At 42.6% G+C, this 17,120-nt stretch overlaps 1 protein-coding gene across 4 annotated transcripts in view; it reads left to right on the top strand.

Moving 5' to 3' along the window:
- The window catches only part of RPRD1A (regulation of nuclear pre-mRNA domain containing 1A), a 344,197-nt gene that overhangs the window by 138,576 nt on the left and 188,501 nt on the right, over nt 1-17,120 (top strand). For all 4 annotated transcript variants that reach the window (XM_053714407.1, XM_053714408.1, XM_053714409.1 and 1 more), the window contains exons 5-6: nt 11,063-11,189; nt 11,296-11,471. In XM_053714407.1, coding sequence (XP_053570382.1) covers nt 11,063-11,189; nt 11,296-11,471 — 303 coding nt within the window. The remainder of the gene's footprint in view (nt 1-11,062; nt 11,190-11,295; nt 11,472-17,120) is intronic.

The raw sequence follows: 17,120 nt of genomic DNA on the forward strand, positions 1-17,120 counted from the left end.
TGAAACCGGTCACTCGTCGCATCTATCATAAGGTGTGGAGGACCTATTTATCCTGGTGTGAGGAACATGGATATCCCTGGCACAAGATTAAGTTATCCAGGATTTTTTTCTTCAAGATGGTCTGGATAAGGGCCTAGCCGCTAGTTCCTTAAAGGGACAGATTTCGGCCTTATCGGTTCTGTTACACAAGAAGCTAGCGGAGCTTCCTGATATTCAGTCCTTTGTTCAGGGTCTGTCCAGAATCAGACTGATTTTTAGACCTTCGGCTCCCCCTTGGAGCTTGAACTTGGTTCTTAAGGTTCTGCAAAGGGCTCCTTTTGAACCTATGCATGCGCTTGACATTAAGATTCTTTCCTGGAAGGTTCTGTTTCTTCTGGCTATTTCATCAGCTCGCAGAGTCTCTGAGTTAGCGGCCTTGCAACATGAGCCTCCTTAACTGTTTTTTCACCCTGATAAGGCTGTTCTCCGATCTGGTTTGGGATTTCTTCCCAAGGTGGCGTCTGATCAATAACATCAATCAGGAGATAGTAGTTCCTTCTGTGTGTCCTAACCCTTCTTCGCCTAAGGAACGGTTAATTCATAACTTGGATGTGGTTCGAGCCTTGAAGTTTTATCTTCAAGCCACAAAGGATTTCAGACAGACTTCGTCCTTATTTGTGGTCTATTCAGGGAAGCATAGGGGCAGAGGGCCTCTTCCACTTCACTGTCTCTTTGGTTGAGGAGTATTATTCATCTGGCCTATGAGACAGCGGGACATAAGCCTCCTCAGAAGATTACGGCTCACTCAACTAGGGCTGTGGCCTCCTCTTGGGCCTTTTAGAATGAAGTTTGATGTTTTTACTTCGGTGCAAGCTGTTTTTGGGAGAAAGGTTCTGCAGGCTGTGGTGCCCTCAGTATAGGGTCCGCCTCCTTTTACCCTCCCATTTTTTTCATTGTGTCCTCTAGCGCTTGGGTATTTGTTTCCACAAGTAATGAATGAAGCATTGGACTCTCCTCCCATTAAGATAGAAAACATAAATTATGCTTTCCTGATAATTTAATTTCCATCTGTGGGAGGAGAGTCCACTACTCCTGCCCGGTTGCTCCAGGGTGCTCTTCTGGCACCCTGATATTTTTCCTACTGTTCCTTGTTCCCTTGGTAGAATGACTGGGGGATGAGGGCAGTGGGGGAGGTATTTAAGCCTTTGGCTTGGGTGTCTTTGCCTCCTCCTCATGGCCAGGTTCTTATTTCCCACGAGTAATGAATGAAGCAGTGGACTGTCCTCCCACAGATGGAAATGAAATTATCAGGTAAACATAATTTATGTTTTTCCATCCAGGTCTCAAAACTCTAAGCTTGGTTGCATGGAGATTGAATAGATAGTTCTTAAGCAGAGAGGGTTTTCTGATTCTGTTATTGAGAGTCTGATATAAGTTTGTAAGTCTTTGACCAGGAAGATTTATAATAAGGTTTGGAGGACCTTCATTTATTGGTGTTCTGATAATGTTTTTGTCCTGACATTCTTTTAGAGTTCCTAGGATTTTGCAATGAAAGATGGTTTGCATACAAAGCAATAGAAGACTTTCATGACTTTATACATGAGGTCTATCTGTATTATGCTAGCAGCAATAGAAACCATCCCATTTGCTCCTTTTTATATAGCTAAATTTTCTCTGCCCCTTGGACCTCAGTCTCAGACATAACTCCTTGATAATCTCTCTAACTTGCAGTCTACGTTTCCTTTGGTTGTGGTGCTTTTGGATGTTGGTTTCCACGTAAACTACGATTTGGTATTTCTGGCAGGCTGGGAACTGGTCTGGGATAACCTTTGGACAGGATCCCACTAGGAGTAGCTTTCTAGGAAAAGGTTTTAGACCCTTAAATCTACTTTCTCTTGTTAAGTGTGTTCAGTCCACGGGTCATCCATTACTTATGGGATATATTCTCCTTCCCAACAGGAAGTTGCAAGAGGATCACCCAAGCAGAGCTGCTATATAGCTCCTCCCCTCACATGTCATATCCAGTCATTCTCTTGCAACCCTCAACAAAGAAGGAGGTCGCGAGAGGAGCTGAAGTTTTTATTTATCTATTCTTCAATCAAAAGTTTGTTATTTTAAATGGCACCGGAGTGTGCTGTTTTTCTATCTCAGGCAGTATTTGGAAGAAGAAACTGCCTGCATTTTTTCTATGATCTTAGCAGGCGTAACTAAGATCTACTTTCTGTTCTCGACATTCTGAGGAGTGGGGTAACTTCAGAAACTGGGAATAGCATGCGGGGTCCTCCGCAAATGAGGTATGTGCAGTACTTTATTTTCTGGGAATGGAATTGACTAAGAAAATACTGCTGTTACCGTATGATGTAAGTACAGCCTTAAATGCAGTAGTGGCAACTGGTATCAGGCTGATAAATGTATGCGCAGTCGAGTTATTTTCTAGGGACTAGAATTTGACTGGGAAAATACTGTTAAAACTGAAATAATACTTAAGCCTTATCTGCAGTGGTAGCGACTGGTAGCAGGCTTAGTGATAACTTTGCATGACATTGGAAAATGTTGCTTTTTAATAAAACGTTTACTGGCATGTTATTCGTTTTTGTGAGGTACTTTGGTGATAAATCTTTTTGGGCATGATTTTTTTCCACATGGCTAACATATTTTTCTGCATGGAAACCGTTATATCAGGGCTCCCACTGTTGTGATAGGAGTGGGAGGGACCTTGTTTTGGCGCCTTGTTGCGCAGTTAAAATTCTAGCACAGTCTTCCTGCTTCTTCCTCCTTGATCCAGGACGTCTCTAGAGAGCTCAGGGGTCTGCAAAATTCATTTGTGAGGGAGGTAATCAGTCACAGCAGATCTGTGACAGTGTGCTTGACTGTGATTAAAAGCGTTAAATCTTAATTGATATCCGTTTTATCCGTTTTGGGTATTGAGGGGTTAATCATCCTTTTGCTAATGGGTGCAATCCTCTGCTAATAATACACTTCTTGTTAAGAATTGTTTAATTATATTTTGAAGCGCTGCAGCGTTTTTTATATTGCTTGTAAACTTATTGAAAGTGATTTCCAAGCTTGCTAGTTTCATTGCTAAGTCTGTTTAAACATGTCTGATTCAGAGGAAACTGTTTGTTCATCATGTTCAAAAGCCAATGTGGAGCCCAATAGAACGATGTGTACCAATTGTATTGATATTGCTTTGAATAAAAGTCAATCCGTACCGATAAAGAAACTATCACCAGACAACGAGGGGGAAGTTATGCCGCCTAACTCTCCTCACGTGTCAGTACCTGCGTCTCCCACTCGGGAGATGCGTAGGATTGAGACGCCAAGTACATCTAGGCCCTTACAAATCACTTTACATGATATGGCTAATGTTATGAAAGAAGTATTATATAATATGCCCGAATTAAGGGGCAAATGCGATAGCTCTGGGTTAAGGACAGAGCGCGCTGATGACACGAGAGCCATGTCTGATACTGCGTCACAATTTGCAGAACATGAGGACGGTGAGCTTCATTCTGTCGGTGACGGTTCTGATCCGGGGAGACCTGATTCAGAAATTTCAAATTTTAAATTTAAGCTTGAGAACCTCCGTGTGTTACTAGGGGAGGTATTAGCGGCTCTGAATGATTGCGACACGGTGGCAATTCCAGAGAAATTGTGTAGGTTGGATAGATACTATGCGGTACCGGTGTGTACTGACGTCTTTCCTATACCAAAAAGACTTACAGAAATTATTAGTAAGGAGTGGGATAGACCCGGTGTGCCTTTTTCCCCTCCCCCGATATTTAGAAAAATGTTCCCTATAGACGCCACCACACAAGACTTATGGCAGACGGTCCCTAAGGTGGAAGGGAGCAAGTTCTACGTTAGCCAAGCGTACCACTATCCCGGTGGAGGATAGCTGTGCCTTCTCAGATCCAATGGATAAAAAATTAGAGGGTTATCTTAGGAAAATGTTTGTTCAACAGGGTTTTATATTGCAGCCTCTTGCATGCATTGCGCCTGTCACGGCTGCAGCGGCATCCTGGTTTGAGTCTCTGGAAGAGGCGATTCGCACAGAGCCATTGGATGAGGCTTTGAGCAAAGTTAGAACCCTTAAGCAAGCTAATGCGTTTGTTTCAGATGCCGTAGTACATCTAACCAAACTTACGGCTAAAAATTCCGGATTCGCCATACAGGCGCGCAGAGCGCTCTGGCTTAAATCCTGGTCAGCGGATGTAACTTCCAAGTCTAAGCTACTTAACATTCCTTTCAAAGGGCAGACCTTATTCGGGCCCGGCTTGAAGGAAATTATTGCTGACATTACGGGAGGTAAGGGCCACGCCCTTCCTCAGGACAGGGCCAAACCAAAGGCCAAACTGTCTAATTTTCGTGCCTTTCGTAACTTCAAGGCAGGAGCAGCATCGACTTCCTCCGCTCCAAAACAGGAAGGAACTACTGCTCGTTACAGACAGGGTTGGAAAGGCAACCAGTCATGGAACAAGGGCAAGCAGGCCAGAAAGCCTACTCCCGCCCCTAAGACAGCATGAAGACAGGGCCCCCTATCCGGAGACGGATTTAGTGGGGGGCAGACTTTCTCTCTTCGCCCAGGCTTGGGCAAGAGATGTGCAGGATCCCTGGACGTTAAAGATTATATCTCAGGGATACCTTCTGGATTTCAAAACCTCTCCTCCACAAGGGAGGTTCCATCTTTCGAGGTTATCAACAAACCTAGTAAAGAGAGAGGCATTTCTACAATGTGTACAAGACCTCTTAATCATGGGAGTGATCCACTCAGTTCCGCGATCGGAACAGGGACAAGGATTTTACTCAAATCTATTTGTGGTTCCCAAAAAAGAGGGAACCTTCAGACCAATCTTGGATTTAAAGATCTTAAACAAATTCCTAAGGGTACCATCGTTCAAGATGGAAACCATTCGAACCATCCTACCCATGATCCAAGAGGGTCAATATATGACCACAGTGGACTTAAAGGATGCTTACCTTCATATACCGATTCACAAAGATCATTATCGGTACCTAAGATTTGCCTTTCTAGACAGGCATTACCAGTTTGTGGCTCTTCCCTTCGGGTTAGCCACGGCCCCGAGAATTTTTACGAAGGTTCTGGGCTCACTTCTGGCGGTACTAAGACCACGAGGCATAGCGGTGGCTCCGTACCTAGACGACATTCTGATACAAGCGTCAAGTTTTCAGAATGCAAAGTCTCATACAGAGATAGTTCTAGCATTTCTGAGGTCGCATGGGTGGACAGTGAACGTGGAAAAGAGTTCTCTGTTACCACTCACAAGGGTTCCTTTTCTAGGGACTCTTATAGATTCTGTAGAGATGAAGATTTACCTGACGGAGTCCAGGTTATCAAAGATTCTCAATGCTTGCCGTGTCCTTCATTCCGTTCCAAGCCCATCAGTAGCTCAGTGCATGGAGGTAATCGGCTTAATGGTCGCGGCAATGGACATAGTGCCATTTGCGCGCCTGCATCTCAGACCGCTGCAACTATGCATGCTCAGTCAATGGAACGGGATTACTCAGATCTGTCCCCTTTGCTAAATCTGGACCAGGAGACCAGAGATTCTCTTCTCTGGTGGTTGTCACCGGTTCATCTGTCCAAAGGAATGACCTTTCGCAGACCAGATTGGACGATTGTAACAACGGATGCCAGCCTTCTAGGCTGGGGAGCAGTCTGGAATTCCCTGAAGGCTCAGGGATCGTGGACTCAGGAGGAGAAACTCCTTCCAATAAACATTCTAGAATTAAGAGCAATATTCAATGCTCTTCTAGCTTGGCCTCAGTTAGCAAAACTGAGGTTCATCAGATTTCAGTCGGACAATATCACGACTGTGGCTTACATCAATCATCAAGGGGGAACCAGGAGTTCCCTAGCGATGTTGGAAGTCTCGAAGATAATTTCTCCAACATAGGTGTGTCCGGTCCACGGCGTCATCCTTACTTGTGGGATATTCTCTTCCCCAACAGGAAATGGCAAAGAGCCCAGCAAAGCTGGTCACATGATCCCTCCTAGGCTCCGCCTACCCCAGTCATTCTCTTTGCCGTTGTACAGGCAACATCTCCACGGAGATGGCTTAGAGTTTTTTAGTGTTTAACTGTAGTTTTTATTATTCAATCAAGAGTTTGTTATTTTGAAATAGTGCTGGTATGTACTATTTACTCAGAAACAGAAAAGAGATGAAGATTTCTGTTTGTATGAGGAAAATGATTTTAGCAACCGTCACTAAAATCCATGGCTGTTCCACACAGGACTGTTGAGAGCAATTAACTTCAGTTGGGGGAACAGTGAGCAGTCTCTTGCTGCTTGAGGTATGACACATTCTAACAAGACGATGTAATGCTGGAAGCTGTCATTTTCCCTATGGGATCCGGTAAGCCATGTTTATTACGATCGTAAATAAGGGCTTCACAAGGGCTTATTAAGACTGTAGACTTTTTCTGGGCTAAATCGATCATATTTACACATATTTAGCCTTGAGGAAATAATATCGGCAGGCACTGTTTTAGACACTTTATTCTATAGGGGCTTTCCCTAATCATAGTCAGAGCCTCATTTTCGCGCCGGTATGGCGCACTTGTTTTTGAGAACAGCATGGCATGCAGCTGCATGTGTGTGGAGCTCTGATACATAGAAAAGTCTTTCTGAAGGCATCATTTGGTATCGTATTCCCCTTTGGGCTTGGTTGGGTCTCAGCAAAGCAGATTCCAGGGACTGTAAAGGGGTTAAATATAAAAACGGCTCCGGTTCCGTTATTTTAAGGGTTAAAGCTTCCAAATTTGGTGTGCAATACTTTTAAGGCTTTAAGACACTGTGGTGAAAATTTGGTGAATTTTGAACAATTCCTTCATGTTTTTTCGCAATTGCAGTAATAAAGTGTGTTCAGTTTAAAATTTAAAGGATTCTCAGATTCTGTTATCGATACTCTTGTCCAGGCCAGAAAGCCTGTAACTAGAAAGATTTACCACAAAATTTGGAAAAAATATATCTGTTGGTGTGAATCTAAAGGATTCCCTTGGGACAAGGTTAAGATTCCTAAGATTCTATCCTTCCTTCAAGAAGGATTGGAAAAAGGATTATCTGCAAGTTCCCTGAAGGGACAGATTTCTGCCTTGTCTGTGTTACTTCACAAAAAGCTGGCAGCTGTGCCAGATGTTCAAGCCTTTGTTCAGGCTCTGGTTAGAATTAAGCCTGTTTACAAACCTTTGACTCCTCCTTGGAGTCTCAATTTAGTTCTTTCAGTTCTTCAGGGGGTTCCGTTTGAACCCTTACATTCCGTTGATATTAAGTTATTATCTTGGAAAGTTTTGTTTTTAGTTGCAATTTCTTCTGCTAGAAGAGTTTCAGAATTATCTGCTCTGCAGTGTTCTCCTCCTTATCTGGTGTTCCATGCAGATAAGGTGGTTTTACGTACTAAACCTGGTTTTCTTCCAAAAGTTGTTTCTAACAAAAACATTAACCAGGAGCTTATCGTACCTTCTCTGTGTCCGAAACCAGTTTCAAAGAAGGAACGTTTGTTGCACAATTTGGATGTTGTTCGCGCTCTAAAATTCTATTTAGATGCTACAAAGGATTTTAGACAAACATCTTCCTTGTTTGTTGTTTATTCCGGTAAAAGGAGAGGTCAAAAAGCAACTTCTACCTCTCTCTCTCTTTTGGATTAAAAGCATCATCAGATTGGCTTACGAGACTGCCGGACGGCAGCCTCCCGAAAGAATCACAGCTCATTCCACTAGGGCTGTGGCTTCCACATGGGCCTTCAAGAACGAGGCTTCTGATGATCAGATATGTGGGGCAGCGACTTGGTCTTCACTGCACACTTTTACCAAATTTTACAAGTTTGATACTTTTGCTTCTTCTGAGGCTATTTTTGGGAGAAAGGTTTTGCAAGCCGTGGTGCCTTCCATTTAGGTGACCTGATTTGCTCCCTCCCTTCATCCGTGTCCTAAAGCTTTGGTATTGGTTCCCACAAGTAAGGATGACGCCGTGGACCGGACACACCTATGTTGGAGAAAACAGAATTTATGTTTACCTGATAAATTGCTTTCTCCAACGGTGTGTCCGGTCCACGGCCCGCCCTGGTTTTTTTAATCAGGTCTGATAATTTATTTTCTTTAACTACAGTCACCACGGTACCATATGGTTTCTCCTATGCAAATATTCCTCCTTAACGTCGGTCGAATGACTGGGGTAGGCGGAGCCTAGGAGGGATCATGTGACCAGCTTTGCTGGGCTCTTTGCCATTTCCTGTTGGGGAAGAGAATATCCCACAAGTAAGGATGACGCCGTGGACCGGACACACCGTTGGAGAAAGCAATTTATCAGGTAAACATAAATTCTGTTTCGCTGGGCAGAGTCTCACTCTTGCCACCTGTCAGCAATTTACATCCCGGGCGTAGAGAACTGGGAGGCGGATTTCCTAAGTCGCCAGACTTTTCATCCGGGAGAGTGGGAACTTCACCCGGAGGTATTTGCTCAACTGATTCGTCGTTGGGGCAAACCGGATCTGGATCTCATGGCATCTCGCCAGAACGCGAAGCTTCCTTGTTATGGATCCAGGTCCAGGGACCCGGGAGCGGTGCTGGTAGATGCATTAGCAGCCCCTTGGGTTTTCAACATAGCTTATGTGTTTCCACCATTTCCGTTGCTACCTCGACTGATTGCCAGGATCAAACAGGAGAGGGCATCGGTAATTCTGATAGCGCCTGCGTGGCCACGCAGGACCTGGTATGCAGACCTAGTGGACATGTCGTCCTGTCCACCATGGTCTCTTCCTCTGAGGCAGGACCTTCTAATTCAGGGTCCTTTCAACCATCCAAACCTAATTTCTCTGAGGCTGACTGCCTGGAAATTGAACGCTTGATCCTATCAAAGCGTGGGTTTTCGGATTCGGTTATTGATACATTAATACAGGCTCGGAAACCTGTGACCAGAAAAATTTACCATAAGATATGGCGTAAATATTTATATTGGTGTGAATCCAAGAGTTACTCATGGAGTAAGGTTAGGATTCCTAGGATATTGGCTTTTCTACAAGAGGGTTTAGAAAAGGGTTTATCCGCTAGTTCGCTAAAGGGACAGATTTCAGCTCTGTCTATTCTTTTACACAAACGTCTGGCAGAGAATCCAGACGTCCAGGCCTTTTGTCAGGCTTTGGCTAGAATAAAGCCTGTGTTTAAAGCTGTTGCTCCTCCGTGGAGCTTAAACTTGGTTCTTAAAGTTCTTCAGGGTGTTCCCTTTGAACCCCTTCATTCCATTCATATTAAGCTTTTATCTTGGAAAGTTCTGTTTTTGATGGCTATTTCCTCTGCTCGGCTCGAAGAGTCTCTGAGTTATCTGCCTTAAATTGTGATTCTCCTTATCTGATCTTTCATTCAGACAAGGTAGTACTGCGTACTAAACCTGGGTTTTTGCCTAAGGTTGTTTCTAATGGGAATATCAATCAAGAGATTGTTGTTCCATCATTATGTCCTAATCCTTCTTCAAAGAAGGAACGTCTTTTGCATAATCTAGACGTGGTCCGTGCTCTGAAGTTCTACTTACAGGCAACTAAGGATTTTAGACAAACTTCTTCTCTGTTTGTCGTTTACTCTGGACAGAGGAGAGGTCAAAAGGCTTCGGCTACCTCTCTCTCTTTTTGGCTTCGTAGCATAATACGTTTAGCCTATGAGACTGCTGGACAGCAGCCTCCTGAAAGAATTACAGCTCATTCCACTAGAGCTGTGGCTTCCACCTGGGCCTTTAAGAATGAGGCCTCTGTTGAACAGATTTGCAAGGCTGCAACTTGGTCTTCACTTCATACTTTTTCCAAATTTTACAAATTTGACACTTTTTCTTCTTCGGAGGCTGGTTTTGGGAGAAAGGTTCTACAGGCAGTGGTTCCTTCTGTTTAATGTTCCTGCCTTGTCCCTCCCATCATCCGTGTACTTAGCTTTGGTATGGGTATCCCATAAGTAATGGATGACCCGTGGACTGAACACACTTAACAAGAGAAAACATAATTTATGCTTACCTGATAAATTTATTTCTCTTGTAGTGTGTTCAGTCCACGGCCCGCCCTGTCTTTTTAAGGCAGGTTCTAAATTTTAAAATTATAACTCCAGTCACCACTGCACCTTATAGTTTCTCCTTTCTCGTCTTGTTTCGGTCGAATGACTGGATATGACATGTGAGGGGAGGAGCTATATAGCAGCTCTGCTTGGGTGATCCTCTTGCAACTTCCTGTTGGGAAGGAGAATATATCCAATAAGTAATGGATGACCCGTGGACTGAACACACTACAAGAGAAATAAATTTATCAGGTAAGCATAAATTATGTTTTCCTACTTGACCTGCCATTGTCCTGGCATATTAGGCAGTAAGTGAGGCAAGCATTTTATTACTTTAAAGACTACTTGGAGGGTGGTCTGTTGTTAGGCATTACTTGGATAGCTGTCATGATATCTCAAAGGTGCTGTTACAGCGAATATAAGAGCAAATTAATGTTTTGGGCTTAAACATTAACTTATTTTCTTCATATTATGAGAGACAGTGCATGAAGACCTATACATGTAATACAGCTGCTTAGGGAGCATAGGGAAATAGTGAGCTGTGTGAGGAAGGAACAATACTGTATTATCAAAAAGCTCATAAAAGGAATGACAATACATGCAAGTTCATGTTAACTATTTTAGCTGCAACATTTTTAATACCTATATACTGCAAACATGCTGTTATTTTTTTTTTTCATAATTGTACTTTTTTTCTGACTACAGTGTCCTTTTAACTGTTATTTGGAAAAGGCATTATATATATCTAAAGTGAATGACTGACTTATTTTCATAAAGCTGCTGTTTGGCGTTTTTTACGTACCTTCTAGAAATATTACAGGATAGGCATCTGTTCTGTGGCTGCTACAAATTTTGATAGGACATATTTTCTGTTCTAAATAAAATTAATTTTCTGAACTTTTAACTGCCAGCACTACCACAATGACTTTAGATACTTCAGTAGTTTTTTTTCTAATGTCTTAGTTTCATGTAATATTGTATTGTGCATAGAAGAAAATGTATTGAATACTGATTTTCATTTCTCCTCTAGACAACAGATCTCATACATGCATTACAAGAGCTTGAGAACGCAGCTTCCGGTGATGCAGCTGTGCATCAGAGGATACGCTCATTACCTGTAGAGGTCCAAGATGTGTCTATGTTGGACAGGATCACTGGTGGGTACTATCCATTTCATTGTGAGCAAATTTACCTGGTTTCTATCTTTCTACAGTTGGGTTATTTTTAACTCAAACTTTTTTTGTTTGCATTGTTTGTCCTTAGATAAGGACTCTGGTGACCATCTTTCAAAAATGGTCGATGATGCCTGTATGTTGCTAGCAGATTATAATGGAAGATTGGCAGCAGAAATAGATGATCGGAAGCAACTAACCAAAATGCTGTCAGAATTTTTAAGATGCCAGAAAGAAGTCCTTGAGGAGAAGGAACACCAACTGGAAGTGCGTAAACCTTTTAAACTTTAGACTTATCTGTTTCTGTAGTGCTATGCGACATATATATATATATATATATATATATATATATAATATAATATAATATAATATATATAAATATTATTTTTTTTTGTCATTAGTTGAAATTATACATTTTTAAACAATAGTCATGACACATATTTTTTCTGTAATATTAGGCGGATTCTTTTTTTTTTTTTTTTTTTTTTTGAAACCCGGGGGGTTCTTCTCTAATTATTTACTGTAAAGATTATGGGGCCGATTTATCAAGCTCCATATGGAACTTGATGTCCCTGTTTCCGGCGAGCCTGAAGGTATCTAAAGACCGCTGCTCCATAACTTGTCCGTCTGCTTTGAGACTGTGGACTAAAATCAACCCGATCGAATACGATCAGGTTAATTGACACACCCCCTGCTAGCGGCCGATTGACCACAAATCTGCAGGGGGCAGCATTATCAATGTGCATCGGACATGATACACTACATTGTATCATGTCCACTAGCACTATGATAAATCTACCCCTATATCTTTTATTGATAATAGATTACCGACTCTATTTTCAGGCTGATGGACAGGATCAGGGCAACACCTCTTTAGTAGGAACATCTTGGCTCTCCTGTGGTATTCTTTTGTTCCTGCTGGTTGTCAAAGTCCTTCTTACTTGTCATTATGAAAATATGAGTCTGGGCTGTAGTATAGAAGAGGTTTTAATATCTTTCTGCACCCACATGCTTTTTGCTGTTGAGGAAAGATTGTTTTTTTTTTTCTGATCATATTTTCAATTGTTAAAAAAACTGTTTTTTCTATTTTTATCTATGGATTTTCTATTCAACAGTGACTTTGCTTTGCATTTTGCAAACTCATAAGGTAAGATGCACTGCACCTTTAAGCACAGCATGTGTTGCAGACCATTGGTTAGTCAGGAGAAAAGTCATCTGCCTGCTAACCAGTAAATAATTATTCTGAGATCTGAAATGTTGGGCTTTTACATTCCAGACAAGTTAAGCTTTGTTTTTTTCCTAAGATATGGTGAGTCCACGGCGTCCTCAATTACTGTTTGGAATATCACTCCTGGCCAGCAGGAGGCGGCAAAGAGCACCACAGCAAAGCTGTTATGTATCATTCCCTTTCCCACAAACCCCAGTAATTCTCTTTGCCTTCGGTGCAAGAAGGAGTTGAAGTTTGGTGTCTAAAGAAAATTTTCTTCAATCAAGATTTTATTATTTTGAAAGCCAGAGTAGGTTTGCTCTGATCTTTCCTCTCAAGATTGGGTTTAGCTATACTCCACGTTAGTCTCTTCAGTAGGGCAGTGGTAGCTTTTAAGCAGTTAGGAACTTGTGAGGTGGGCCTCACTGCGTTTTCTTAACAGATTGCTGCCCTTGTATAGAAAGCCAGAGTAGGTTTGCTCTGTCCTGTCTTGTTTTTACAGGTCTCTGTAAGGCGTGGCTTTCTTTCATGCCGGATAAGCTGTCCTCCTGCCGGACAGCCAGAGGTGCAGGTAAATGCCATTTTCTTCACTGGCACTAAAAGCAGAGAAGAGACATATCAATCTGCACTTTATGATTGGGGCTACAGTCCTGAGTTTAGGAACAGGACTCATAACAGCAGGGAGCAGGCACTGTGGGTTGTGATAGGGAGTGATTCAGTTAGAGTCACTGGTGACTCAGAAGGTTAATTTTATTTGCATGTAAGTCCGGTTAGTAAATGGATTGTTGCTTTGTGGTACTCGTAGGGAAACTAATTTTATTAGTTAATCCCTAATGGCCGCCGGGACCGCCTCTGACGTAAGAGGAGAGGTGGATCTGATTGCTGTGGTGGTATTTTGCTCTAAAGCGCGTGTTTTTCACTGTTGTGCAGCTTTTAGCAGTCTTCTTTCCGGTCTCTGCAGTTAATCATCTGGAAACAAACAAAGGAGAGCAAGATTCGCTATATATTTGTCCAGAGTGCAGAAGGGGCAGCTAAGCACCTCAGTGATAGCGCTGAGGTGTTGGAGGTGTTTTGTGTTTTGTTAGTCCCTGTCTATATCCTCCATCTGAAAGGAGGTCTGAAAAGTCATTACATTGATAATTAATACTTTCTTCGTTGTTTAGCTATTAACAGCCTTAGTTACTTTGGGAACGGAGATTCTTTTTTTCTTTTTTTTTTATTGTTAATTTTTTTTGCAATATGGACCTGGAGCTTGTGCTCTCTGTTGAATGCAAGCTTTGTTTAGAAAACCAAGTTGAACCTCCTTTGCCCTTTTTGTTCTTGTATTGAAAGAACATTGATGTATAAAGATAGACTTTTTGTTCCTGAGTCACCACTCCCTCAGGTTGATTCTGTTCAGGCAATGCCGCAGCTTTCTTCTCAAACGTCCCAAGCTTTAACTACGTCACATGCAGTGCCCTGCGGTTCCTCACAATCTCCTGGAGGAGTCTATTTGCAAGTAGAAATTGCTGCTCAAGCATCCTCTGCGGTATCTGAAGCATTAGCTGCCATTCCCATGCTACAGGGAAGAGGCAGAATGAAATTTAGGGAATCAGATAGTAAGGTTTCTGATCTGGCCACGGCTAACCAGGTTCCTCTTTCTCATAAGTCTGAAGAGGAATATAGATATGAAGAGGATACGTCGGTAGCCTCTGAGGGTAAAATCTCAGATTCGGATAGTATAATTCCTTCTTATGATGCTGAAGTGGTATCTTTCAGATTTAAGCTTGAACACCTTTATGTTTTATTAAAGGAGATTTTGGCTACCGTGGACGACTACAATGTTGCTGTCATTTTCAACCCTAAGAAATCTAGTAAATTAAATAGATATTTTGACGTTCCCTCCTCTGTAGTGGTGTTTTTGCTACAGAAATTACTGGAATGGGAGAGACCTGGGATTCCTTTTTCCCCCGTCTCCGATTTTTTAAAAAGATGTTTCCCGTGGTGGACTCCTTTTAAGGAGTCGTGGCAGACGGTACCCAAGGTAGAAGGTGCAATTTCTACTGGCTAAGAGAAACACTATTCCTATTGAGGATAGCTGTTCTTTCAAGGATCCAATGGACAAGAAGCTGGAGGCTTACTTGAAAAAGATGTATGTTCACCAAGGTCTCCAATGGCAACCTGCAGTGTGTATTGCTACCTTGACAAGCGTGGCAGCTTATTGGTTTGATGCATTGTCTGAGTCTCTTCAGGCTGAGACTCCCTTGGAGGAGATCCAGGACAGGATTAAGGCTCTTAAGCTAGCCAATTTCTTTATTACTGACGCTTCTTTGCAGGTCATTAAGTCAAGAGCCAAAATTTCTGGTTTTGCTGTATTGGCGCGTAGAGAATTATAACTGAAATCTTGGTCAGCAGATGTTTCATCTAAGTCTATAAACTTTTGGCGATTCCTTACAAGGGTAAGACCTCGTTTGGACCTGGTTTGGCAGAAAGGATTACTGATATCACGGGTGGTAAAGGGTTTTTTCTACGACAATATAAGAAAAATAGACTGAAAGGACGTCAGAGTAATTTTTGTTCTTTCCGTAACTTTAGAGGTAAGTCTTCCCCCCTCTTCTGCCAAGCAGGATCATTCCAAACCTTCTTGGAAACCTAGTCAGTCTTGGAACAAGGGAAAGCAATGTAAGAAGCCCGCAGCTGTGTCTAAGTCAGCATGAAGGAGTTGCCCCTGATCGAGGACCGGATCAAGTGGGGGGCAGACATTCTCAGTTGTCTCTAGCATGGGTACGAGATGTCCCACATCATTGGGCTGTGGACATAGTATCCCTGGGTTACAAGTTAGAATGCGAGACCTTTTCCCCCCAGGGGCAGGTTCCACCTCTCAAGATTATCTGCAGACCAAATTAAAAGAGAGGCATTCTTGAAATGTGTACAGGACCTTTCCTATCTAGGAGTGATTGTTCCAGTTCAGGAGCAGGGTCTGGGGTTCTACTCTAATCTGTTTGTGGTTTCCAAAAAAGAGGGAACTTTCCGACCAATTCTAGATTTAAAGTGTCTAAACAAATTTCTCAGAGTACCGTCTTTCAAGATGGAGACTCCGTTCCATCCTTCCTTTAGTAGTAGAGGGTCCGTTTATGACGACCATGGAGCTGAAGGATGCGTACCTTCATGTTCCCATTCACAGGGATCATTACAGATTTCTGAGGTTTGCCTTTCTGGACACTCACTTTCAGTTTGTGGCCCTTCCATTTGGCCTTGCCACAGCTCCCAGAATTTTCTCAAAGGTTCTGGGGGGCTCTTTTGGCAGTGATTCGGTCTCTGGGAATTGCTGTGGCGCACTATCTGGACGACATTCTAGGTCAGGAGCCATCTTTTCAACTAGCAAAATCTCACACAGAGATCTTGTTGTCTTTCTTCGGTCCCACGGATGGAAGGTAAATTTGGAAAAGAGTTTCCTTGTTCCGGCTACAAGGGTGGTTTTCATAGGGACCATTCTAGATTCCATATCAATAAAAATATTTCTGACTGCGGTCAGAATAAACCAGATTCTTTCCTCTTGCCTATCTCTACAGTCTGCTGTTCGGCCCTCAGTGGCCCAATGTATGGAGGTAATTGGTCTGATGGTTTCTTCCATGGACATCGTCCCCTTTGCTCGATTCCATTTGAGAGCTCTGCCGTTATGCATGCTCAGTCAGTGGAACGGGGATTATACAGATCTGTCTCAGAGAGTCTCTTGTCGACTGATCTAGAACTATCTTCTTCTGTGGTGGCTGTCTCAGGAACATCTGTCTCAGGGGAAATGCTTTCGGAGACCTTGCTGTGTGACCACGGATGCCAGCCTACTGGGCTGGGGAGCAGCCTGGGACCCGTTGAAGGCGTAGGGACTTTGGTCTCAGGAGGAATCTGCTCTCCCCGTAAACATTCTGGAGTTGAGAGCAATTTCCAATTGAGTAGTATAATTCGTTTGGTGTATGAGACTTCTGGACAGCAGCCTCCTGAGAGAATTACAGCTCATTCCACTAGGGCTGTCTATTCTTCTTGGGCTTTAAAAAATAAAGCTTCTGTGGATCAAATTTGCAAGGCTGCAACTTGGTCCTCTCTGCATACTTTTTCCAATTTTATAAATTTGATACTTTTGCCTCGGGTGAGGCTTCTTTTGAGAGAAAGGTTCTTCAAGCAGTGGTGCTTTCTTTAGGTATACCTGTCTTGTCCCTCCCTAGTCCTCCGTGTCCTTTAGCTTGGGTATTGGTTCCCAAAAGTAATTGAGGACGCCGTAGACTCGCCATATCTTAAGAAAGAAAACACAATTTATGCTTACCTGATACATTTCTTTTTTTCCGGATATGGTGAGTCCACGGCCCTGCCTTTTATTTTAAGGCCTTTTTTTTTTTTTTTACTAAAGTTCAGACACCTCTACACCTTGTGTTACTCATTTTCTCCATTTTCCTTCGGTCGTATGACTGGGGTTTATGGGAAGGGGAGTGATACTTAACAGCTTTGCTGTGGTGCTCTTTGCCCCCTCCTGCTGGCCAGGAGTTATATTCCCAATAGTAATTGAGGACGCCATGGACTCACCATATCCGGAAAGAAAGAAATTTATCAGGTAAGCATACTTTTTTTTTTTATAATTTTTTTTTTATAATTTATTTCCTGGATATTAACTTGGGTATTGTCTCAGTCTCCTGGAAAAAAAATGTTCTTTCTCTAGTTACTGGTGAGTTGGGCATGTT

Source organism: Bombina bombina, chromosome 5, assembly GCF_027579735.1.
Source record: "Bombina bombina isolate aBomBom1 chromosome 5, aBomBom1.pri, whole genome shotgun sequence".
Taxonomy (NCBI): domain Eukaryota; kingdom Metazoa; phylum Chordata; class Amphibia; order Anura; family Bombinatoridae; genus Bombina; species Bombina bombina.